We start from the raw sequence: 24,933 nt of genomic DNA on the forward strand, positions 1-24,933 counted from the left end.
AGCATAGGCTACAGGAAGTCATAGTAATGAATCATGCAAAAAATAGTCTTTCACAAATAATTCAACCATGTGCATTATCTTATGTGTTGCATAGTGGTGCAGCCATGAAATAAGGGGCAAGATTATTGAAATTATATATATATATATATATATATATTGTAATCAAAATAGTAAGATGGGTAATATATGGCTAAATCCCCTGTCTAGAGGATGAAGTTTCCTCACCTCAGAATACTCAGTAACTATAACTTCAGTACTCTTTGTTTCCCAGCTGCCTACTGCTGTTGCACATTTGATTTAGGATGGCCACAGTGTATAGGCATTTTTCTTTAGCACCAATTGTTCTTGATTAATGAAAAAAAGTTGTAGGATACAGTTGAACCAGTGATAAAGCATTTTATATATATATATATATATAATATATATATATATATATATATATATATATATATATGTATACATACATACATATATACACACACACACACACGAGGTCTGTTAAAAAAATACACAGACTAACGTCATAAAGCAAAATGTACTTTATTTAGAAGTTACAGATCTGGGTCCCCTTCAAAGTACTTTCCTCCCCAATGCACACACTTATCCCAATGGTGTTTCCACTTGTTGAAACAGTCCTGGTACACTTCTTTTGTAATATCCTTCAGCTCCTGTGTCGCATTTGCCTAAATCTTGGGAATTGTCTTAAATCTTGTTCCTTTCATGGGTCTTTTGAGTTTGGGAACAAGAAAAAATTACAAGGAGCAAGGTCAGGTGAGTAAGGGGGTTAGGGAAGAACAGTGATCGAGTGTTTGGCCAAAAACTCATGAGTTCTGAGGGCTGAATGGGCTGGAGCATTGTTGTAATGGAAAAACCAGTCGCCACTCCTCCACATTTCTGGCCTTTTGTGACAGATGGAGTCCCTCAGACAATTCAGAACTTCAGTGTAGTGAGTCTGGTTCACTGTGGAGCCTTCGGGGAGGTACACATGGTGAACAACACCCTTAGCATTGAAGAAAACTGTCAACATCACCTTGACCTTGGATCGAACTTGGCGAGCTTTTTTGGGTCTGGGGGATGTTTCACTCATCCACTGGGACGATTGGAACTTTGTTTCAATGTCAAAACCGTAAACCATGATTCATCACCTGTTATGATCCTGTACAAGAAGTTTTCTTCTTCTGAACAATAAAGCAGTTCCTGAGTACAAAAAGAAGCTGAAGGAGGAGTGGGAGGGAGTGAAGGATAGAGTAGAGCTAGGTGTGGAGGAGGAATGGGGATGGTTCAAGGAGAAAGTCACAAAGTGTGCAAGGATGGTGTGTGGAACAAGGACAGGAGGAAATAGAAGGAAGGGTAGTGAATGGTGGGATGAGGAAACAAAGAAGGTTGTAGAAGAGAAGAAGCGAGCTTTCACAGATTGGTTACAAAATAGGACGAGGGAGTCATATGATAGGTACAAAGAAAAGAAAAGAGAAGTAAAGCAAAAGGTAAAGGAGGCAAAGAGGAGAGCAGATGTGAAATGGGGTAAGAGTATGACAGAAAATTTTGAAAGTAATAAAAAGATGCTTTGGAAAGAAATAAAGAGAGGAAGAGGAGGCGAATCAAGTAGAGAAGAAAAGGTAAAAGGTGCAGATGGAGAGATGATAATGGAAGAGAAAGCAGTAAGGGGAAGATGGGCAGAATATTTTAGGGAGTTGCTAAATGTGAAGGAGGATAGGGAGGGAAAGATAGCTGCAGTGGGAAATGCTAAGAAAATGACCGTGATGAGTGAGGAAAATGGAGGAGAAATAAGGAAGGATGAAGTGAAGGCAGTTGTTGAGATGATGAAAGCAGGTAAGGCACCTGGTCTGGATGGATGCCATGCAGAATGTCTAAAAAAAAGGAGGTACAGTGATGGTGGACTGGCTGGTGAGGTTATTTAATGTCTGCTGAAGAGAGGGTAGAGTGCCGGAGGACTGGAGGAGTGCCTGTATAGTTCCTCTTTACAAGGGAAAAGGGGACAAGTGTGAATGTAGTAGTTTCAGAGGAATTAGCTTGTTAAGTGTAGTTGGGAAGGCTTATGGGAGGATCTTGATTGAGAGGATTAGGAGAGAAACAGAGGGAGTAATTGGTTAGGAACAATGTGGATTTAGGACAGGTAGAGGTTGTGTAGATCAGATCTTTGTGGTAAAACAGATATGTGAGAAAGCTATAGGAAAGGGGAAGGATGTTTTTTGGGCTTTTATGGATCTGGAAAAGGCTTACGTCAGGGTAGACAGAAAGGCACTGTGGGAGGTTATGCAGATATACGGGATTGGAGGAAAGCTTCTGGGAGCTGTCAAGAGTTTTTATGAGAGTTGTAGAGCTTGTGTCAGGATTAGAAATGGAGAGAGTGAGTGGTTTGAGGTACTTCGTCAAGGATGCGTTATGTCGCCCTGGCTGTTCAACTTATACATGGATGGGGTAGTGCGAGACGTAAATGCAAGGGTAGTGGGTCAGGGATTGGAGATGGTTAAAGAAAATGGAGAAAAGTGGGAGGTGAGTCAGCTGTTGTTTGCGGACGACACTGCGCTTGTGGCAGTATCGGAGGAGGGATTGAGGAAGTTGGTAACAGAGTTTGGGAGAGTATGTGATAGAAGAAAGCTAAAGATAAATGTGGGTAAAAGTAAGGTGATGAGATGTACAAGGGGTGAAAGTGGCAGTAGACTGGAAGTGAGCATTAAGGGAGAGCAACTGGAGGAAGTGGATAGTTTTAGATACTTGGGTGCAAATGTAGCAGGAAAAGGTGGAGTGAAAGTGGAGGTAGAATGTAGATTGAGAGAAGCGAGTAAATGCCTTGGTGGATTGAAGAGTGTAATGAGGAAAAGACATTTGGGAATGGATGCTAAGAGGAGACTGTATGAAGGAGTGATTGTGCCAACAGCACTGTATGGGGCAGAAACATGGAACATAAGAGAGGAAGAGAGAAGGAGTTTGAATGTGTTTGAGATGAGGTGTCTGAGAAGTATGATGGGGGTTACTAGGCTAGATAGATTGAGAAATGAGGAGGTGAGGAGGAGAACAGGAGTGGAAAGGGATTTGTGAGATAGGGTTGATGAAAGAGTATTAGGATGGTTTGGACACATGGAAAGAATGAGTGAAGAAAGATTAGTGAAAGAGGTATGGAAGGCAGATGTGGAGGGAGTGAACATGAGGGGACGTCCTAGGATGAGGTGGATGGATGGGGTGAAGGGGGCTTTGGGGAAGAGGGGAATGTCTGTTGAGGAAGGACGGGAGAGGACAGAAGACGGGTGAATGGAGAATAGTTGTATATGGATGATGTTGTGATGCATGAGGTGGGATGGGGGGGTGAGGTAGTATGTGTGAGCAAAATTTGATGCAGCCCGAAGGGATTTCTCCCCGTCTTCTCCTTTTATGCAATGGGGGGACGGAGAGGGGGGGTCGCCGATTTAATGAAGCGTCCTTTCTGTGGATGTGCTGTCTTGCGACACTGCTTCTGACCCAGGGCAGTGGACAAGGTGCAGGGATGACCCGTCATCCAGGAGGTGCTAAGATAAGAGGGAAGAGGGAGGGTGGAGGGGTGTGGAGTGTATTTAGGGATGGAATGGGTGGGAATGTTTTTATGCCTTTTCCTTTTTGGCTACCTCCCTTGTAAGGGGGAAAAAGCCTTGGTATATGTAAGTATGTCATCAGGCATGGCACAAATTTCGCACCAACGCGGTGCATCTTCAATCTTTTTGTCAAAATCTTGTAACAAGATCCAACTGATATACCACACTCTTCAGCAAGCTTCCAGACAGTCAGACATCGATTTGCCCACACCAGGGTGTTGATTTTGTTGACAAGTGGGTCATCGGTTGATGTGGAAGGATGTCCAAGATGCTCATCATCTTCAATGGACTGTCGACCATCCTTAAAACGCTCATGCCACTTGAAACATGCCATACACTTCATAGCAACATCACTGTAAGCCGTGTTAAGCATAGCAAAAGTTTCAGTCCCAGATTTTCCAAGTTTAACACAAAATTTTACAGCAAGTCGTTGCTCCTTCACATCATTCATTCTGAAATCTGCCAAATGAAGAAATCGCACTTCACTAAAAACTGCATAGCTAATACACAAATAAAGTTATTTGCAATCGGGAAATGGCGTCATAATCAACTGATCTGTGCAAATCTAGCAACATCAAGCAGATTTCCCTGGAACCAACTTGAGCTGTGCAATTCAAACAGTCTGTGTATTTTTTTTAACAGACCTCGTGTGTGTGTGTGTGTATATATATATTTATATATATATATAATATATATATATATATATATATATATATAAGTAATCATCCTGAGATTTAAGAAAAAAAAAGTGCTTCTGTCATTATTATTCTTGCATGAGACTACCATGGAGTGTGTGATTTAATATTCATATTTCAATGAAAGTATACATTGGAGTGGAACTTTGATGTTGATATTGCATTAACCAGGAGGTAGAAGATGCAGCAGCAGCTGTTGCAGCTGTAGCTCAAGACTCTCAAAGTGTCACCAATCATTCCATGTCCACAAGTTCATCTTTCTCCACTCTGAATATAGGTAAGTTTCATATCCTTCTGAGTTTGATAAAGTAAGTTCATTTAGATAAACAGAATTTTTTTTTGTATTTATTCATACTCATATGTTAAGAAAATGATGGTGGTGGGAGAGAAAAATTATAGGGGGTTGGGAAAAGGGAAAGTACAAGGAGGATTGAAAATTATGAAAGCTTGGTGAGGCACCTGGGTTGGATGGGTGTTATGCAGTGCCTGAAAAAGAGAGGTGTGGTTATCATGGATTAGATAGCAAGGCTGTTTAATGTGTGTTTATATGGGGGGAGTGTACTGGAAGAGAGCTTGTACACTTTGGCTTTACAAAGGAAAGGGGATAAATGCGAATGTAGTTTTAGAGGGATCAGTTTGTTGAGTGTAGTTGGAAAGGCATACGGGAGTGTGTTAATGGAAAGGGCTATGAGAAGAACAGAGGGAATAATTGATGAGGAACAATGTTTTGGAAAGGTAGAGGGTGAAGGGATCAAATTTTTGTACTAAGGTAGATTTGCAAGATTTTTTTTTTTTTTCCTCTCTCTCTCTCTCTCTCTCTCTCTCTCTCTCTCTCTCTCTCTCTCTCTCTCTCTTTATGGATTTGGAGAAGGCTTATGTGGTAGACAGGAAGGCATTGTGGGAGGTTTTGCATATGTATGGGATCGAAGGAAATCTGTTAAGGGCAGTCAAAAGTTTTTACACTAGTAGTAGAATATGTGGATGAAGGTTAACCTTACAGGGTCTTTGCAAGTACATATGGGCATGGTAGTGGGAAGAGTGTAGAGGAAAGGGAAGCTTTTTGTATACATTTAAGTTAGTGTTTAGAGACTTTCAGGAGAAATGTCATTGTAATGGTATTTGGAGATCTCAATCCTAGAGTAGGGGATGAACCAATAGATGAAGTGGTTGGGAAGTCAGGAGTGCCAGGTAAGAATTATAGTGGAAAGTTAATGGTGGAGATATGTTTAAAGAGTTGATGATAGCTAACACAGTGTTTAGCAAAAGAGTCAAGCATAAGCACACATGGGAGAGGGTGGTGGATGGAAGGGTAGTTGATAAGGCATTAATGGACTATATAGTGGTATCCAGGAGAAAAATAGGAAGAGTTCTGGTTGTCCACATTCTTTACCCTAAGAATGGGGGAATATCAAAATAATTTTTTGGTGGAAGGTAAGAGGAGAGTGGAGGATAGGTGGAGAAAGAGGAAAAGGGCAGAGGGTAGGGAGGTGCTTAGAGTAAGCTGCCTTAATGAGAAGGAAAAGGGGCAGGAGTACAAGGAGAAGCTGAGAGAAGTGTGCCAGGTGATGAAGGATAGAGTAGAAGTAAAAGTGGAAGAGAAATGGGGGTTTCAAGGAGGGAGTGACAAGATGTGCAAAGATGGTATGTGGAACAAGGAGGATGGGAGGGAATAGAAAGAAGTATAGTGGGTGGTGGGATCATGAAGTGAAGAAGATAATAGAAGAGAAGCAGCAAGCATTTGAGAACTATTTGCAAAGTAGGAGAGAAACATATGAGAGGTGGGAAAAAATGAGGGTAAAAGGAGAGCAGATGTAAAATGGGGAAGAGTATGACAAAAAAAAATGAAAGTACTAAAAAGATGTTTTGGGAGGAAGTTGAGAGGAAGGGGAGGTGAGTCAAGTAGAGAAAAAAAGGTAAAAGGTGCAGATGAACAAAAGGAGGCAGTAAGGGGATGATGGGCAGAGTATTTTAAGGAGCTGTTAATTGTGGAGGAGGATAGGTATTGATGGTAGCAGTGGGAGGTGCTAAGAAAATGATGGTGATGGTAAAAGAGAATGAAGGAGAAATAAGAAAAGATGAATAGCAAGTTGTTTTGAAAATGGCAAGAGCAGGAAAGGCACCTGGGTTAAATGGATGCCATGTTGAGTGTCTGAAGAAGGGAGGTACAGTGACAGTGGACTGGCTAGTGAGGTTGTTTAATGTGTGTCTAAGGGAAAAGGGGACAAATAGAGTGTAGTAGTTTCAGAGGGATCAGGTTGTTGAGTGTAGTTTGGAAGGTTTATGGGAGGGTTTTAATTGAGAGGATTAAGTGAGGAACAGAGAATAATTGGTGAGGAACAGTTTGGGTATAGGAAAGATAGGGATTGCATGGATCAGATTTTTGTGGTAAGGCAGATATGTGAGAAAGCTTTAGCAAAAGGTAAGAATATTTTTTAGGTGTATGTGGATTTGGAAAAGGCCTGTGACCTGGTAGACAGGAAGGCACTGTGGGAGGTTTTGCAGATATATGGGATTGGGGGGAAAGCTGTAAAGGGCAGTCAGGAGTTTTTCATGAGAGTAGTAGAGCCTGTGTTAGAATTGGAAATGGAGAGAGTGAATGGTTTGAGGTAAAGGTGGGGGTGTGCCAGAGATGTGTCATGTCACCATGGCTGTTCAATGTGTACATGGATGGGGTGGTGCAGGAGGTAAGTGAGGGTAATGGGTGAGGGACTGGAATGGTTAAAGAAAATGGAGAAAAATGGGAGGTGAGTCAGTTGTATTTGCTGAAGTCACAGCACTTGTAGCAGGATCGGAAGGGGGATTAAGGGAGTTAGTGATAATGTTTGGGAAGGTATGCTGTAGGATGAAGTTCAAGTTAAATGTGGGTAAAAGGTGATGAGATGTACAAGGGGAGAGGATTGCAGCAAGTTGGAAGTCTTAAAGGAGAGAGTCTGGAGGAAGTGGATTGCTTTAGGTATTTGGGGTCGCATGTGGCAGGAAAAGGAGTGGAAGTGGAGGTAAATTGTAGATTGAGAGAAGCATGCCTTGGGAGATTAAAAATTGTCATGAGAAAGAGGCATTTGGGAATGGGTGCAAAGGGGAGATTATATGAAGGGGTTATTGTGCCAATAGCACTGTATGGGGCAGAGACTTGGAATTTAGAGAAGCTGAGAGGAAAAGTTTAAATGTGTTTGAGATGATATGTCTGAGAAGTATGGTAGGGGTTGCAAGGTTGAATAGAGTGAAAAATGAGGAGATGAGGAGGAAAGTTTGGGTGGAAAAGGAAATGGCAGATAGTGTTGATGAAAGATTATTGGGATGGCTTGGATACATGGAAAGAATGAGTGAAGAAAGATTACTAAAAGAGTTGTGGATGGCAGAGGTGGAGGGAATGAATTTGAGGGGAGGACTGAGGATGAGATACATGTAAGGGGTGAAGGGGGCATTGAGCAAGAGGAGAATGTCTGTTGAGCAGGGAAGGGAGAAGGCAGGAGATAAGAGTGAGTGGAGAATGGCTGATGATAGTATGATGCAAGGAAGGGACTGGGTGGGGGATTGGGAAGGATAGGGAGCTGTTAAATGTGAGTGATATTTTGCCATAGCTCAAAGGGATTTCTCCCCATCTTCTCAAATCTGCATGAAGGAATAAAGTTTTTTTTCCGCCAATTATGTGAAGTGGCCTTGCTTTGAATGTGCTGTGTCTTACTGCATTGCTTCTGACCCAGGGCATTGTGTGGGATACAGGAATGACCCATCATCCATGAGGAGCTAAGATGAGAGGGAGGAAAGTTTGGTGGATGGGAGTGAAATAGGTATGAGTGAGTATATGCCATTTGACTTTGCTACCTTCCTTGTAAGGGGGAAAAAAGCCCTTGGTATATAGATAGAGTAGAACTTGGGGTAGGATAGAGAATGGTTAAATTAAGTGGCTTGGTGTGAAAGTAGGGTTGCACAGGGGCTGTGTTATGTCACTGTGGATGGGGTAGTATGGGAGGTAAATGTGAGGATTTATTAAGGGATCTTCATATATTTTTTAAGGGGATGTGTAACATAGAGTAATGTACTTAGTTTTTTTTTTTTTTTATTATTATTATTATTTTTTTATAGAAAGTAGCATACATATACCAAGGCTTTTTTCCCCTTACAAGGGAGGTAGCCAAAAAGAAAAAGGCATAAAACCATTCCCACCCATTCCATCCCTAAATACACTCCACCCCCCTCCACCCTCCCTCTTATCTTAGCACCTCCTGGATGACGGGTCATCCCTGCACCTTGTCCACTGCCCTGGGTCAGAGGCAGTGTTGCAAGACACTGCACATCCACAGCAAGGCCGCTTCATTAAATTGGCGACCCCCCTCTCCGTCCCTCCATGAAAGGAGAAGACGGGGAGAAATCCCTTCGGGCTGCGTCAAATTTTGCTCACACAGACTACCTCACCCCCATCCCCCCACACATTCCACCTCATGTATCACATCATCATCCATATACAACCATTCTCCATTCACCCCTGTCTTCTGTCCTCTCCCGTCCTTCCTCAACAGACATTCCCCTCTTCCCCAAAGCCCCCTTCACCCCATCCATCCATCTCATCCTAGGATGCCCCCTCCTGTTCACTCCCTCAACATCTGCCTTCCATACCTCTTTTTACTAGTCTTTCTTCACTCATTCTTTCCATGTGTCCAAACCATCCTAGTACTCTTTCATCAACCCTATCTCCCAACTCCTTTACCACCCTTGTTCTCCTCCTTACCTCCTTACCTTAGTGCAAGAAAATGCCTAAATAATTTTCTTATTTTGAACAGGTGAGTTGCGTGCAGCAGTTTTGGAGATCAGTGCTGCAAGGGATGCTGCAGAAGGAAGGAGGATGGAAGTAGCTTCTGCCTTAACTAAAGAAATGGAGAACTCATCTGTGCTTCGTGCTCAGATGGCACATGAACAAACCAAGCATACAGAAGCAATTGAGAAACTCAATGCACGGATAAGCACTCTCTCAAGGTAAACGTAGTTTAGTACAAATTGATTCGATGACTCTCCCATTGATAATCATTTAGTTGTTGCCTTAAGTTTCTCTGGCTTAAAACCTATGAACCCATGGCAGCCAGCAACAATCTTTAAGTACAGCCATAGATATTTTCATACAGTAATTGTTTCAGTGCCATCTGCTTGTAGAATGAGGAGGTGCAGTCACTTGTATGCCTGAAATAAAGAATTATAGAAAATGTGATAGTTTTATGAGTGATAGAAATAATTACATAGAAAATATACTAGTAATACCTGGTATCTAATCATATCTTGTAAGAGAATATACACACCAGAAGGGAGGAAGAACTTATGAGTATTGATTAGGGATAATCTGTCACCTGACAAACACATCAGTAACATATTGGGAAAGACTACAGATTATTGAAGAATATAAAAAGAGTTTTCCACTACATGGATGAAGATATGAAAAAAATCATGAAGACCCTAATCTGCCATAAATTGGAATATACAGCAGTGGTGTGGTCCCCATACAAAGATCGAGAAAATACAAAGAGCAGCAAGCAAAATATGCCCAGCCTTGCAGATGAGATACAAGAAGAGACTAGAAGCACTGGACCAGGTTAAAGTTCTTTTATTATCTTCCATTATTTTTCTACCACTTTTTCTTGTAAGAATTCTAGATGCAGGAACTATCCCCCTCCTTATATCAGCTGGTGAGGTAGAAACAGCCCTACACCACCCAATACAGTTGAGTCCAGTTTTTCAACCTATGGAAGTTCTTGAGGACCAGATCTGGCTGCCAGGGGTCTGTAAATTTGTTGACAGAAACGAGACATCAATTGACTAATTGCATATGGGGGGGGGAAAAAAAAAAAAAAATGAAATCAACATCACTTGTATTTACGGTAACTTGAATTTTTCACAGGGAGAATGACTTGTTGAAACACCAGTTAAAGAAGTATGTTGGTGCAGTACAGTTGCTCAGAAGAGAAGGCGGTGAAGTGGCATTACACAACCCTCAACCCCCAACACCACCTCCCCAATACCGGGACTATCACTATGAAGCTACACAATACGAAAGCAAATTGATACAGGTGAGTAGCCAGAATGCTGATGAAATACCTTATTAATGATTTACCATAAGCGCATTAGAGTTGTTACTGCCTTGTGTGGACTACAACCCTCAACTCTAACCTCTCAACTTGCTCATGAACCACATATAGACAAGTGGCATGACCACACACCACTTAGTTTGGCTTAACACACAAATAGCAAACCAGAGAGGAAACAAAATACAAGAACAACTTCCCAGCCTCCACAGTATAACTAACAAGCAAATTCCTCTGAAATAACAATGTGCTCACCCTCCCTCTAAACATAAATAATGTGGGGAACCATATGTGACCTCCCCTCAGACCACTCCCTAATAAAGATTACAATAGAACTAGTGGGAAAAATAAAACATAAGAAAACATTCATAAGCTTAAAAGAGAAACAAGAAAATATAATTATCTTTGCCAGGTTATCAATTTCTTAAGTATATTCTTGCTGTTTTTTAAGAATGCTGGCTAGTCTGGCAAATTTGGATAACTGCACTAATAAGTCTTTTTTGAATATTATGATAGAGCTGTTAGATCATAATATTGAAAACATTATTGGAGAAAAATAAAGTTTTAGATGGTCCACTTAAGATTGAACTCAAAACATTTGAATACTGGGAGGAAATGTTATTATTAAGCTCTTCCTTGGTAGATACTTTTATTCATATGTGGTATCCAAAGGAGTTGGACCTGTCATGGTTGATCCTTCATTACTGAGTACATGCATATATCAATGGCTTTTCGCCCTTACAAGGGAGGTATCCAAAGTCAAAGGCTTAAATCCACTCCCACCCATTTCATTCCCACATACTCCAGTCCCATTCACCACCCCTCCCCCCCTCTTTTCTTGGCTCCTCCTGACAGATCATCCTTGCATCTTGCCCACTGCCCTGGGTCAGAAGCAGTATAGCAAGACGCAACATTACTGAGTGATACCTTTTTATTTCTAACACCAGACTGTATGAGGGACGTTCAATAAGTACCTCACCCATTTCCCATAGCAACAGAGCAACGAAACTTGGAACATTCATTAGTCTTTCTCTACATAGGAACCACCCAGAGTTACACATTTCTTCCATCGTTTGATGCAGCTCTGGAGACCGTTTTTGTAGAACACCCCAGTTTGGTCCTCCAACCACGACGTGACTTCAGAAATCAAGGCTGCATCATCTAGGAAACGCTTTCCTTTCAAAAACAACTTCATAGCTGGGAAAAGGTGAAAGTCAGAGGGTGCAAGGTCAGGAGAGTAGGGGGGATGGGGGAGAATTTCATAGCCACACGCCCGTGCTTCTGATCTGGCGACATGCGAGTTGTGGACCGGAGCGTTGTCCTGCAGGAGGAGGACACCTTTGCTGATCTTACCCCGCCTTTTGATTTTGATAGTTTCTCTTAATTTCCTCAAAAGTGAAGCATAATAGGCTCCTGTAATTGTGGTACCCTTTGCCAGGAAATCTGTCATCACTACTCCATCCTGGTCCCAGAAGACTGTGAGCATGACCTTGCCAGTGGAGGGCTGCACCCTTGCCTTCTTTGGAGGTGGTGAATCTAAGTGCTTCCACTGCATTGACTGGGCTTTGGTCTCTGGATCATAGTGATGGACCCAGGTTTCATCCTGTGTAATCAGTCTTTTGAAAAACTTTGACTCATCTTGGCACATCTCCAAATTCATCCTCGAGCACACGACATGTTCTTGCTTCTGGAAAGGTGTGAGCAACCTGGGGATCCATCTGGCAGACACCTTATGCATATACAAATGATCATGAATGACTGTTTCTACAGAACCTGTACTAATCTTGACCTCTTGGGCTATTTGGCGAATAGTAATGCGTCGATCTTCCAAAATGGCAGCCTCAACTTGACGGACAGATGCCTCATCAATGGCAGAAGGGGGGCGACCAGGTCTGGGAGCTGTTTCCACAGAGTTCCGGCCATGTTTGAATTCATGATGCCAGTGTTTTACAAGGTCATAGGATGGGGCATCATCACCATAAGTTTCTTTCATTTCATCAAAAGTCTCCCATGGTGTGCGTCCTTTCAAATATAAAAACCGGATCACAGCTCAGCATTCAACAGGCTCCATTTCACACCTGACTTAGTTCAAAAACCTGTAAATAAAAAACCACAATTAGTTCTAAGCTCTTATTTTCCACATAACCCATAGAGATATAAATCACTGCACATGCAAAATTTCAGCTAGATTGGACAACTGGAAGGGGGTAAGGGGCATTACTTATTGAACGCCCCTCGTATCATGTGGCTAGTGAAGGGGTTACGTAAAGTATGTGAAGGTTGGTAAATTAAGAATGCAAACTAATGTTGTGTTGAATATACTGCACCTAATTTTGTCTCTTCTTTGTTATCCTAGGTAGCTGAGATGCATGGAGAACTGATGGAGTTCAATGAGCAATTACAGCATCAGGTGCGAATACGTGAGGCTCAAGTAAGAAGGCTGCGGGAGGAACTGGAAGAGTTGCGTGGTCCTTTGCCCATTGACCACGACGAAGATGAAGATGTCATGAGTATGACAAGTGACCTAGATGCTCATAATATCTCAGGAGCACATCGCACACTCATTAACATATGGATTCCATCTGCCTTTCTTACTGGGTCCTCTGCAGATACTCATCATGTTTACCAGGTAATGAGGTCAGAATGGAGCTGTTTCTAACCTGAAGCAATGAGAAAGGGCGGGACAAGTCACTTCATGCCACACAAATGCAATTTGCCAACCCCCACCTCCATTTAGAAATGTGGCCCTAAGGAGTACCTGGTCTATAGAACAGACCCAAAATACAACTTTGTTTAAAACGGTGATTCTTGACCTATTTCCTTGTTTGCACCCCCTTCAAATCACAAACGGGTTCTCATATATCCTTCTAGAATTGATCAAAAGAAACAACATTGATATTATGTGTAAATAATAAAAATTGTGTGTTTTTAATCTTTATTCACATAACTGACCCCCTAGGAGCCAATGTAGAGTTCCCCCCAGGAATTGATCTTGCACCCCTAAGGGGTGTGAGTACCCCCAGTTAAGAACCACTGGTTAAAAAAAAAAAAAAAAAAAGAGGACAGTATACCACTATCCCACACCCTCTAACTGGTGACATTGAAACTAAGCAATGCCCCTTTCCATGCCCAATTTGTACAAGACACAAATTATGTGCACATCAGTCACACATGCAAATCTTGGGTCCACCAATCATATACCACAATCACTAACACTAACCACACAACACAAAGGACCTGCACCCAAGGGCAAAATCCAAAAACCACTCTTCAGCACAAAACTAACACGCCCTGAATATATTACATATCAGTCATTCTATTGCCCTTGGTAACCAGCAACAGTCACCAGATTGACCCAAAAGTCACTCAAGGAAGAAATTTCATATTGTCTGGTTTGGGTATGGCAGTGTAAGATGGAGTGTTAGATGTCCTCTATGTGATGATTATATATGTGACAGTTGGGTTCTGATGTTGTGTGCCTATTCTATGCAGATACTGTGTTATCTGAATGCATTTGTAATAGTGTGATTATTATTATTTTATTTATTTATTTATTTATTTTTTATTTTTTTCTTAACTGCGATGCTCATTGGGTCCTGTGTCCTATTCTCTAATTCTTTAATTTTCAAACATACCTAGACTCAAATTCATGTATGGTTCCAACTTTATCTATATCTTTGATTTCCAATTATCGTATTTAGATTTGAACTTGCATATTGTTTGAGCTTGGGCTTATACATTTATAGGGAAAACTGTATTTCTTCACATCCGCTCGACATGTGGTCTTTCTCAATTTACTTCCATAACCGGTGGGATAGTATGTGTGAGCAAATTTTTACGCAGCCCGAAGGGATTTCTCCCCGTCTTCTTTATGCATGGGGGGACAGAGAGGGGGGGTCGCCAATTTAATGAAGCGGCCTTGCTGTGGATGTGCTGTGTCTTGCGACACTGCTTCTGACCCAGTGCAGTGGACAAGGTGCAGGGATGACCCATCATCCAGGAGGTGCTAAGATAAGAGGGAGGGTGGAGGGGTGTGGAGTGTATTCAGGGATGGAATGGGTGGGAATGATTTTATGCCTTTTCCTTTTTGGCTACCTCCCTTGTAAGGGGGAAAAAGCCTTGGTATATGTATGTATGTATCTTTAATCAGGAGATCTCTTCTATCAATGCAATCTATCCCCTTTATTTACCTAGTTGTGTGTGATTCCATTGAGAGAAGAGATCTCCTGTGTTGTTTGAGCTTGGGCTATATCATATATTTATACATCTATATGGAAAACTATTTCTTCACATCCTTTCGACATGTGGTCCTTCTTAATTTACTTCCATGACCTCTTAAAGTCTTCCCATCTTTAACCAGGAGGAATAGTTTAAGGATTGCCTTTTGCTGCTATTACCCATTTCCAGTACTTTGCATTTTTTGATATTGAACTTCATTTCCCATTCTTGGCTCCATGCAAAAATAGCATCTAGATCTTTTTGAAATGTTCTACTGTCCTCCTCATTTTTCACTCTTCTCATGATTTTTGCATCATCTGGAAACATGTTAGTGTGTGTGTGATGTCTAGAGAGGTTTGATGGATTTGGGAATTTGTTGATTGGTTTTGAACTGCTTGCTTTGTAATTACACTGTACCCATCATGAAGATGAATAACTTGCTATCCATAATAGAAATGCAGTAGAACCTCGGTTCTTAACCATTCATTCTTGAAAATTGTTTCAGGACCAATATGGTCGAGGACCAAAACAACTTTACTAATGTGCCGGATACAGCTTTATCTGGGTGATATTTTTCCACAAAACTTCAAATTTTGCTTCGATTTTTCCATTTTTCTCTTGTTTGGCAGAGGACCAATATTTTGGACGACTACCAAAGCAAAAAGTTATCTAAGCTTTTGGTCAAGAACCAATTTGTTTGACTTGTGAGACATTTGAGAACCACTGTTCTACTGTAAATGGCAATACTCTTGTAGTTAAAACATGTACCTGGGGCCCTTGGTGTCTCGCTTCTGTACATCTTTGCATTGCCTCAGTTACACCATCAAAAACCTGAACACTATCTGACAAGTTGCTTTCTCACTATCCTCTTATTCTCCTGCTATCCACATCTATACAGACTGTTCCTATTCAGACTACAAAGTAGGATATGCAGAAATATTCCCCACAGACACAAAAGTCCAGATAACTATTCCCCTTCATTTCAGTCTGTACTGCTAAAATCTTTGCAATACTCACCACTTTGGCTTTATTTTCAACTCCCTATCCTCATCATTCCAATCATCTCTGACTTGTGGCACCCTAAATTTTTCCACCTTTCATTGCCACTACTCATTGACATGTAAAATCCATTCATGGCTCATCCAACAGCAATTCTCAACCCTTCCCCACATACAAGGTATTGACTTTTATGCAGTCACTATTTTAGGTGCTTTAGTAATACTCATATGAACCACTTGTACAACATTCTAAAAGAAGAAAACTGATAACTTCTAACTTGTACTATCTGTCCTTTCTGCTAACTTATTTGTATCTCTCCTGTACTACCTCTGACTCCACCTCTTCCTTATAATATTTTCCACAACGAAAGAAGCGTTGGTTATTAATGATGAAATACTGAATACATGACACCTAAATTTTCTCCCACTTCAAATCTTTCCTTTTGTTGGGTGTTGTCTCATATTGACATCCCTGACAATGTACAAGTTGACAAGGCAGTTCAAGGTGCAGCATTAGCCCCTTGTAATGCTTTCATCCTACTACCTACAACAGACTTCCCACCCTGTGGTTCACACTATGAGACTTGTGCCAAAAATGCTGGGAAGAGTACTTGATAAGCCACTTAAAGACATAGGACTCTTCTCACCAGCATAACTATTGGATTGAGCTTTGATATGCTTAAGAACAGGACATTCTTGTCTCAACCATGAAATTTTTTTTGTCTAATAACCCCCCTACCTACTCACTTTATTCCTCTTATTATAGAACACATTTTACTTTAATATCTTACCTATTCATAACAACCTCTTCTTACCTTTCTCCTCAAACAACAGCATATCCATAATCATTTCACTCTGCTCCATCAACAAACTTGTCTCAACCATGACAATTTTTTGTCTAATAACCCCCTACCTACTCACTTTATTCCTCTTATCATAGAACATATTTTACTTTAATATCTTACCTATTCATAACAATCTCCTTTCTTACCTTCCTCCTCAAGCAACAGCATGTCCATAATCATTTCACTCACTGCTCTATCAACAAACTGAAAGACTACATTGCTGCATGCTAGACCCCCTGACATCCATCCCTCTGAATCCTCTCTCCCCTGAAAGGACAGAGTCCACCTGGCCAGACTGCAGTGCAGCCACCATCCAACCCTTCTAAGCTACCAGAAGAGACTGGATGACCACCCCAGATAATTGTCCAGGATGCAACACTTCACCCCATATACTATACAGCACATTATGGAAGACTGCATTGTACACAATCACACATGCTAACATCACAATGTACACACTATAAAGGATTTGTGGGAAAACCCCTTTCCAGCTGTGGAGTTCCTCAGGGAGATGGGACTGCTCAGCTAGACAGTCTTGGGAACAACAACAATAGTTTTATTACGTTATATTTTGGACCCAGCATCAATACTATAGTTTCTCATACTATCCTTGAAGAGATGAACCTTGTTACCAAATGATAATGATTATAGTATAATCCCTTCATACAATATACACCTAATATTGTGCCCCAACTGACCCTTATTTCTCACCAGACTTTATAAATCATAAAGAATCCTTTATATCAGCACAATATGGTCCTCAAGTATAGAAGCTCTGGTGAATTATCAGTAACAGAATAAAAAAATTTGTAGTCTGATATGGAGTTTGTTTTAGATTTACAGAAAAGGATTACAGATTTATTTGCTTAGCTTTATAATTTGCACAGAAATCTTGCATGGTTACTAAGCCTATTCCATGTGTTAACTACTTTGTAGGTAAACCAGTTCTTGCCTACTTCCTAGTAATATAGTTGCATGTCTTGCAGATATATATTCGTATAAAGGATGAGGAGTGGAACGTATATCGACGTTACACACAGCTTCATCATTTTCATAAGTCTCTGAAGAGAAAGGATCCGGTTGTGAAAACCTTCAATTTTCCACAGAAGAAGACATTTGGATACAAGGTATGCTATTTACTATTTTGAATTGCATTGTATTGTAGTGTAGAAATTGGTTTATTTAAAAAAATCTTGATATGTTTCATATTTGATGTTAGTGTGGAGTGGATGTAGGTACAAGTTACAGAGTTAAGGAAGCAAGTACAGTCGGGGATTGGCATGAAAAGTGTGATGAGTAACTTGCAGCATGTAATTCATCACCTAAACAGAAGATTGAATCATGCAAGAAGAAAGAGAAAGGTATGAAGAGGACAGAAACAGCAATTCAGAAGAGGAGGAAAGTTGAGAGAAGGTAATGTGAAGAGCACTTGAACAGTTGTATCAAGATGTCATCCACTTTATAGAGAGGAGTCCACTTTTCTCAATCCAAGAATTGCTTACAGTCCATGTACATTAGCCTCACCCAAAGTATGATAAACTTAGCTGTCCATCAAGTGGACATTAGAACTTTCTTCAAGAAACCTCAAGAAATTATGTTAGTGGTTCATCTACATCTGGCAACTATTTGTTTGTTGGCTTTTTCCCAGATGACTAGGGACCTGCAGCTAACACACACATAAATCATGTAATTAACCCAAGGTTTAGGTATGGGAGGGATTACTATACTTGTGAGTTGAACATTACAGTGCACACACACAGCACACTACCTTGTTGGTGTATGGTGCAAAGCTCACCTGCTAACTCAGTGGTCTGAGTTCAAGCCTTGCCCTGGGGGTGAAAAGCATTACAGCACTGTAAGCTGGTACCTCACTATTGGGCAAGAAATTGGATATGTGTTTGCATAAGGTCACAGTATTACCCAAAGATTGGGCCATACACAAGTGTTGTCCAGAAAGTATCCAGCCATTTACGATTTCAAGAAATGCTTCTAACCTAGGACAATGGTGCCCTACTCTCCTTCAAAGTAGTCTCCTTTGGACCTTGCACATGTCTCCCAGCATCCCTTCAACATTTCAATTTTTTTTGCAAATTCCTCTTTTGGGATCTTCATCAGCTGGTTCATCGCATTCTTCTTAATCTCATCTGCTCCCTTTTAATGGCGATTTTAGCTTTGGGAAAATCCAGAAGTCACAGGGAGCTAGATCTGGGCTGTAGGGGGGCTGAATGAGCTGGGTGATGGAATGTTTTGCCAAAAATCCCTGCACAGCACTTGAAGAACAAGCAGGTGCATTATCATCATGAAGGATCCAGTCTCCACTAATCCACAGCTGTGGCAATTTTCTTCTCACTGCATCCCTCAGACAGTGAAGAACTTCCATGTAATATTCCTTCATTATTGTTTGGCCTTGAGGAGCTATACTTGTGGTGGACAACATCCTGATAATCAAAAAACTCGGTCAACATGACTTTGACATTGCTTCTACTTTGCTGTACCTTCTTCAGAAGTGGAGATGCAGGTGACTTCCATTGGCTAGACTAGGCTTTTGTTTTTGGGTCATACCCATAGATCCATGACTCACCTCTGGTTATTACTTGTTTCAGGAAATTTGGGTCATTTGTAGCAGCTTGAAGCAAGTCCTGTGAATTTTCAGCATGAAATTCCTTCTGCTCATGGGTCAGGAGACACAGGATGAATTTTGCCACCACACATCTCATGCCAAGGTCTTCCATCAAAATCTTTGAAACACTTGTCTACGGGATTCCAAGATGATCTTCAAATTCTCAGACTGTCAATCACTGATTTTCATAGATTGGTCTCCACACATTCAACATTTTCAGGTGTTCTGCCTGTTGAAGGCCTTCCAGAATGTGGATCAGTTTCAATGGATTCTCAGCCTTCTTTGAAGTGTTTGTACCACATTTTTATCTGTGCTTCACACATTGAATCATCCTGGAATGCCTTCTTAATCATTCGAATAGTTTCCGCTGATGAATGTTCTGTTTGCAATAAAACTTGATACAGATTCACTGATATACTCACTCATTGTCAGTGCGACAGTCAAACAGCACACACTTTCGCTCAACTATGTCTGGCAGGTAACTGAGGTGTCACATGGGAAATATGGCTGTTCACAAATGTGCAGCAGGGTCTTCTGTCAGTATCTGCCAAGTTCTGTTAGGATCACATGTCCAGTTCTTCAAATGTTCATACATACATACATATACCAAGTGCTTTTCCCCCTTACAAAGGAGGTAGTCAAAGGCATTAATCCACTCCCACTCATTTCATCCCCACATACTCCACTCCCATTCACCACCCCTCCACTCCCTCTTTATTTGGCTCCCCCTGGATGACAGGTCATCCCTGCATCTCATCCACTCCCCTGGGCCAGAAGCAATGCAGTAAGACACAGCACATTCACAGTAAGGTTGCTTCATTTAATCAGCGACCCCCCTCTCCATCCTCACATGCAGAAAAAGAGAGGGTGAGAAATCCCTTCAGGCTGCATCAAAATATCATTCACGCATACTTCCTCAACCCCCAAGCATCACCCAACCTTCTGTCCTTTTCTTCTATCTCCATCTATCCTCCACTCTCAACTTACCTTCCAAAAAATTGTCTGGTATTCCCTCTCTCCCCTAAGAACATGTACACCCAAAACCCTTCTTACTCCTCCAGGTTACCACTATATAGTCCATTAAAGCCCTATCTACCACCCTTCCATCCACCACCCTCATTCATGTGTACTTATGCTTGACTTTGTATCTAAACACTGTATTTGCTATCATCAACATCTCATTCTAGACACATCTCCACCATCAGCTCTCCACTACAATTTTTTCATGGCACTCCACACTTCCTACCCTAGCATTGAGATATCCAAATACCACTACATTGACATTTCTTCCTAAATCCTCTATGCACTCATTTAAATCTATTCAAAAAGACTCCCTTTCCTCTACACTCTCACAACCAGGCCCATATGCTCTTACAAAGGATAGTTACAGAAGAGATCTGAAAAAGAATAGCTTCCCACACAGAGTGATAGATATCTGGAATAAACTGAATGAGGAAACAGTGAGTGCAAAAACTATACAAGAATTTAAGATCAAACTGGATGCTGAAAGATACAAAAACGGATCACCACATTAATCCACATTAACCTTGAAACCTCCTTCCACTCCACCACACATTTACCTATCTCTTCACTTACTAATATAGCCACTCCTTCTCTCCCTCCTCTCTTCACTCCAGAGACCCTCCCAACTACACCCAAACTCAAATTTGCCCCTCCCTTTCAACTTACTTTCACTCACTGCCAACATATCCATCTTTCTTCTCACAAACATACTGCCTATCTCTTCCCTTGCTGTCATCTGTACCACATCCATGCACATTTAAAGACCCAAACCTTAGGATTCTAGTTGGAAAACTCCTCCCAGGCCCTCTTATGCCTATACTTTTTTTAGGAATGTCTCCTTTGAGGCTACAGAGAGTAGGATGCCTAATCCTATCCCCATCCCATTTTTGTTGCCCTTTACAACTCAAGTGGGAATGCTTGGTGGCAGTATTATTTCTTCCCTACCACAGGGTACAGCAAAAAAGGAAATGTATATTTGTAGAAGTGGTACAGGACAGTATTAAGAGTGGGGGGACAGCATAACAGAGGGACAGTTGCAGTATAATAAAGTAACATAATTTCTCTATCACGGACAAAAATGATTTGTGGCTTTGGTACATAGGCATTCTCCATATAGACCCTAAAGTATCAGCTACATGCTACTGAACAGATTTTTACCTCACAATAACATGCAGCCAATACCCCAGATGGGGTATTCATAATGGCTGGAATCTTTCCGAACAGAACCTCATATGGCCTATGAGCTCTCATCCAGGATGTAATAGTTGTCAATCATGAGTCCAAAATGTGATCCCAGATGGCAGTGAATCACATAGAGATTCCATCTCATGCACATACTCTGTTATGCAAAAAGAAAAAATCAATTATCCATAGTTATCCCATGATGTCATTGTATGCCCCCCTCATTTCTCTTCATTCAAAATTCTTTACAGAACAGGTGAGAGGAACATCCCTTTGAGCTGCATCATTACCCTTTCAGCCATTCTAATCTTCCTCCATTCATTCCTATCTTTTGCACTGTATTCCCTACCTGCTTTATAATGTATCCCCACATCCACCTTTCCATTCACTACCACATGTGCTCCCAAATACTTAACACTACACACCCTCCAACCTCCCCCTTTCATGATAACATCCAGCCTGCCATAATCACTCTTTCTACATCTCATCAACATAATACTTCTGTATACATTTATTTTTAACTATCCCATCTCATACACCCTTTCAAACTTGGTTACAAGCTTTTTCAATCTCTCTTCAGAATCATCCACTGGTGCACTATCGTCCACAAATAAATGTTTATTTATGTACATGAAATTATTTTATGTATTTGATGTAATAATAGAACTAATTCTTTGTAATATATATAATATACTTTAACTGATTTAGGACATCACTGTTGTTGAGGAACGGAGAGTGTGCTTGCAGCAGTACCTGCGACTCCTCATGAACCACATCCTGGCTACAAATCCACAGTTAGCAAATAACCCACAGAAGTCTACCCTTGCAAGCCTTCTACCATTCCTTGTGTATGTATTTGGACATCTTAAAAAGTTATAGAGTACTGTCAGTTAGAATAACACATAATCATAGTGTATGTACTCAGTGTAAGTGTTGGAGTTCACTCATAAACAGTATGCACATTCTTTTATTTTTATTATTGCTATTATTGTTACTGGCATTATTGTTATTATAATTGCTTTATTACCAGCCAGAGAACTAGGAACCAACAACATATCATCTAGTATTAGTTCTTCCTACTATTTTTTTAAATCTGCCTTAATTATTTTATATTTCAGAGATTCATCTGAAGCTCCAGATAACAATCCCAAACCTAAATCTCGAAAGCTTCTAGCAAGACTATCAGGAAATAGTAACCGGCAAGAAAATAGAGATTCCTCAGATGCACTACAATACAATGGGCTCTAAGGACCAATATAAATCAGTAAAACTAGTAGAAGAGACAGAGATTTGTAATTATTGAATTTTGATCAGGGCTGTTGATTATAAAACTAATATATGTATGTGTATATATATATGTGTGTATGTATGTATATATATGTGTGTGTGTGTGTATGTATATATATATATAGGTATGTGTATGTATATATATATAGGTATGTGTATGTATATATATATATAGGTATGTGTATGTATATATATATATAGGTATGTGTATGTATATATATATATATATATTATCTATATATATATATATATCTATATATATATATATATATATATATATATATATATATATATATATATATATATATATATATATATATATATATATATAATATACAGTCATCCCTCGTTATTCGCAGTGGATACGTTCTCAAAACCCCCATGAATGGCTAAGACCGCTAATACTCTTTTTGAGAAAACCATTGAAAATCTACAGAATATCACCGCCAAAACTCGCACTCTCATGCTTCAGTCTAGCCACACTTCTCTACGAACAGCTGAAACGTGCTTTAAATGTCTTCCACTTATGATATATTCACTTCTCATAGATCAGCAGTTAACAAGTATAATTTAATAACATTTAATAAACTAAGAATAATACAATATGGCCCATAATAGGGCCATTCACTCACTGACTTCATACCTCATATTTCTTACCCTCCTTCTTCATTGCTAAAATCCAACTTTTAATGCATGGCATAAAAGGAAATACTTCAAAGACAAATATCAACAACAAAACATTTAACCAATAAATAATTGCATCACTCCGCGGCCAACGATTGGTTGATAGGCCACACCCACTGCATCGACGCACTAGCGCTCTGAGTGATACAATTGAACATAGGTCTAGTTTTTTGCTATTTTCGGACAAGCTATTGCTGATATTGGGGAAAATTTGGTACTGATCAACAGGAAACTGATGAATGAACAGCTATAGAAAAAATAATTATTCTGTGATTATTCACCTTATAATTATTTACCTTGAAGAACACGCTTGAACTGAGTGGTGGGTCATGCTGCCCGCGGCCCACACAGGCAGCATGGGCCGCAGGATGCATTAGTGGCTTTCCAATGTTTCTTCTTCTTCTTCTTCTTCTTCTTCTTCTTCTTCTTCTTCTTCTTCTTCTTCTTCTTCTTCTTCTTCTTCTTCTTCTTCTTCTTCTTCTTCTTCTTCTTCTTCTTCTTCTTCTTCTTCTTCTTCTTCTTCTTCTTCTTCTTCTTCTTCTTCTTCTTCTTCTTCTTCTTCTTCTTCTTCTTCTTCTTCTTCTTCTTCTTCTTCTTCTTCTTCTTCTTCTTCTTCTTCTTCTTCTTCTTCTTCTTCTTCTTCTTCTTCTTCTTCTTCCAATTGAAATCCATGAATAGTAAAAACTGCAGATAAAAAACCCGTGAATAACGAGGGATGACTGTATACATATATATATATATACAATAACTGCATGTGCAAATTATAAAAAAAAAAATGCAAGACATGTTAATCATAAAAAATTTGTTAATCCAAAATTATACCTACTGTATGAAAGGCAATTATTGAGTATTCAGAAACATTACTTTCTATCAGCAGACTTATCAGGAAGATTGAAATGTGATAATATAGGAGACTTAATAGGAAGAATTTATTATCCTTGATCCTTGAATAAGTATGTATTCCTACAGAATTATATAAAAAACAGCTTTTACTGAAAGTGATCATTAACTTTATTAACCTCAACCATTGAAGTGTACTTGAGTAGACACTACAACTGCCGCCACTGTTGATGTCTAACACATGTTTGCTATCCATCCCATTCTCGTCATACTCCACCTCTTGATGTGGTAATGGAAATGGCATCAATTGCCCAAAGTTTATTCTACCTTTGTTATTACATACATATACCAAGGGAGGTAGCCTAAGTCAAAGGTATAAATCCACTCCCACCCATTTCATCCCCAAATACTCCACTCCTATTTACCACCCCTCCCTCTCTTCTTTGCTCCTCCTGGATGACAGGTCATCCCTGTATCTCATTCACTGCCCGAGGTTAGAGGCAATGTAGCAAGACACAGCACATCCACAGCAAGGCCACTTCATTTAATCAGTGACCCTCCACCCCTCTTCATCCCCTCATGCAGAAAAAGAGAAGATGGGAAGAAATCCCTTTGGGCTGTGTCAAAATATCATTCACACATACTCCCTCACCCCTCCCATCCCCCACCCTTCCATGCATCACATCATCATCCATACACAACAATTATCCACTCACCCTTATGTGCTGTCTTCTCCCTTCCTTCTTCAACAGACATCCCAACTTGCCCCCACATGTTCACTCCCTCCACCTTTGCCTTCCACACCTCTTTTACTAATCTTTCTTCACTCATTCTTCCCATGTGTCCAAACCATCCCAATACTCTTTCACCAACCCTATCTCCC

The 24,933-nt window shown here is 40.4% G+C and overlaps 1 protein-coding gene across 5 annotated transcripts in view; it reads left to right on the forward strand.

Annotated features, from left to right (window-relative positions):
- LOC143038070 (sorting nexin-29-like) overlaps positions 1-22,654 on the forward strand; it is a 42,724-nt gene extending 20,070 nt beyond the window's left edge. For 3 of the 5 annotated variants that reach the window (XM_076206971.1, XM_076206973.1, XM_076206975.1), the window contains 7 exons: positions 4,454-4,559; positions 9,064-9,256; positions 10,170-10,338; positions 12,710-12,982; positions 17,401-17,541; positions 21,948-22,087; positions 22,358-22,654. In XM_076206971.1, coding sequence (XP_076063086.1) covers positions 4,454-4,559; positions 9,064-9,256; positions 10,170-10,338; positions 12,710-12,982; positions 17,401-17,541; positions 21,948-22,087; positions 22,358-22,487 — 1,152 coding nt within the window. In that variant the 3' untranslated portion in view covers positions 22,488-22,654. The other 2 variants (XR_012967545.1, XM_076206974.1) reach the window with 2 other exon arrangements.
- The last annotated feature ends 2,279 nt before the right edge of the window (positions 22,655-24,933 follow it).

The sequence above is a fragment of the Oratosquilla oratoria genome, chromosome 23 (assembly GCF_046742065.1).
Source record: "Oratosquilla oratoria isolate Oo_2021 chromosome 23, ASM4674206v1, whole genome shotgun sequence".
Taxonomy (NCBI): domain Eukaryota; kingdom Metazoa; phylum Arthropoda; class Malacostraca; order Stomatopoda; family Squillidae; genus Oratosquilla; species Oratosquilla oratoria.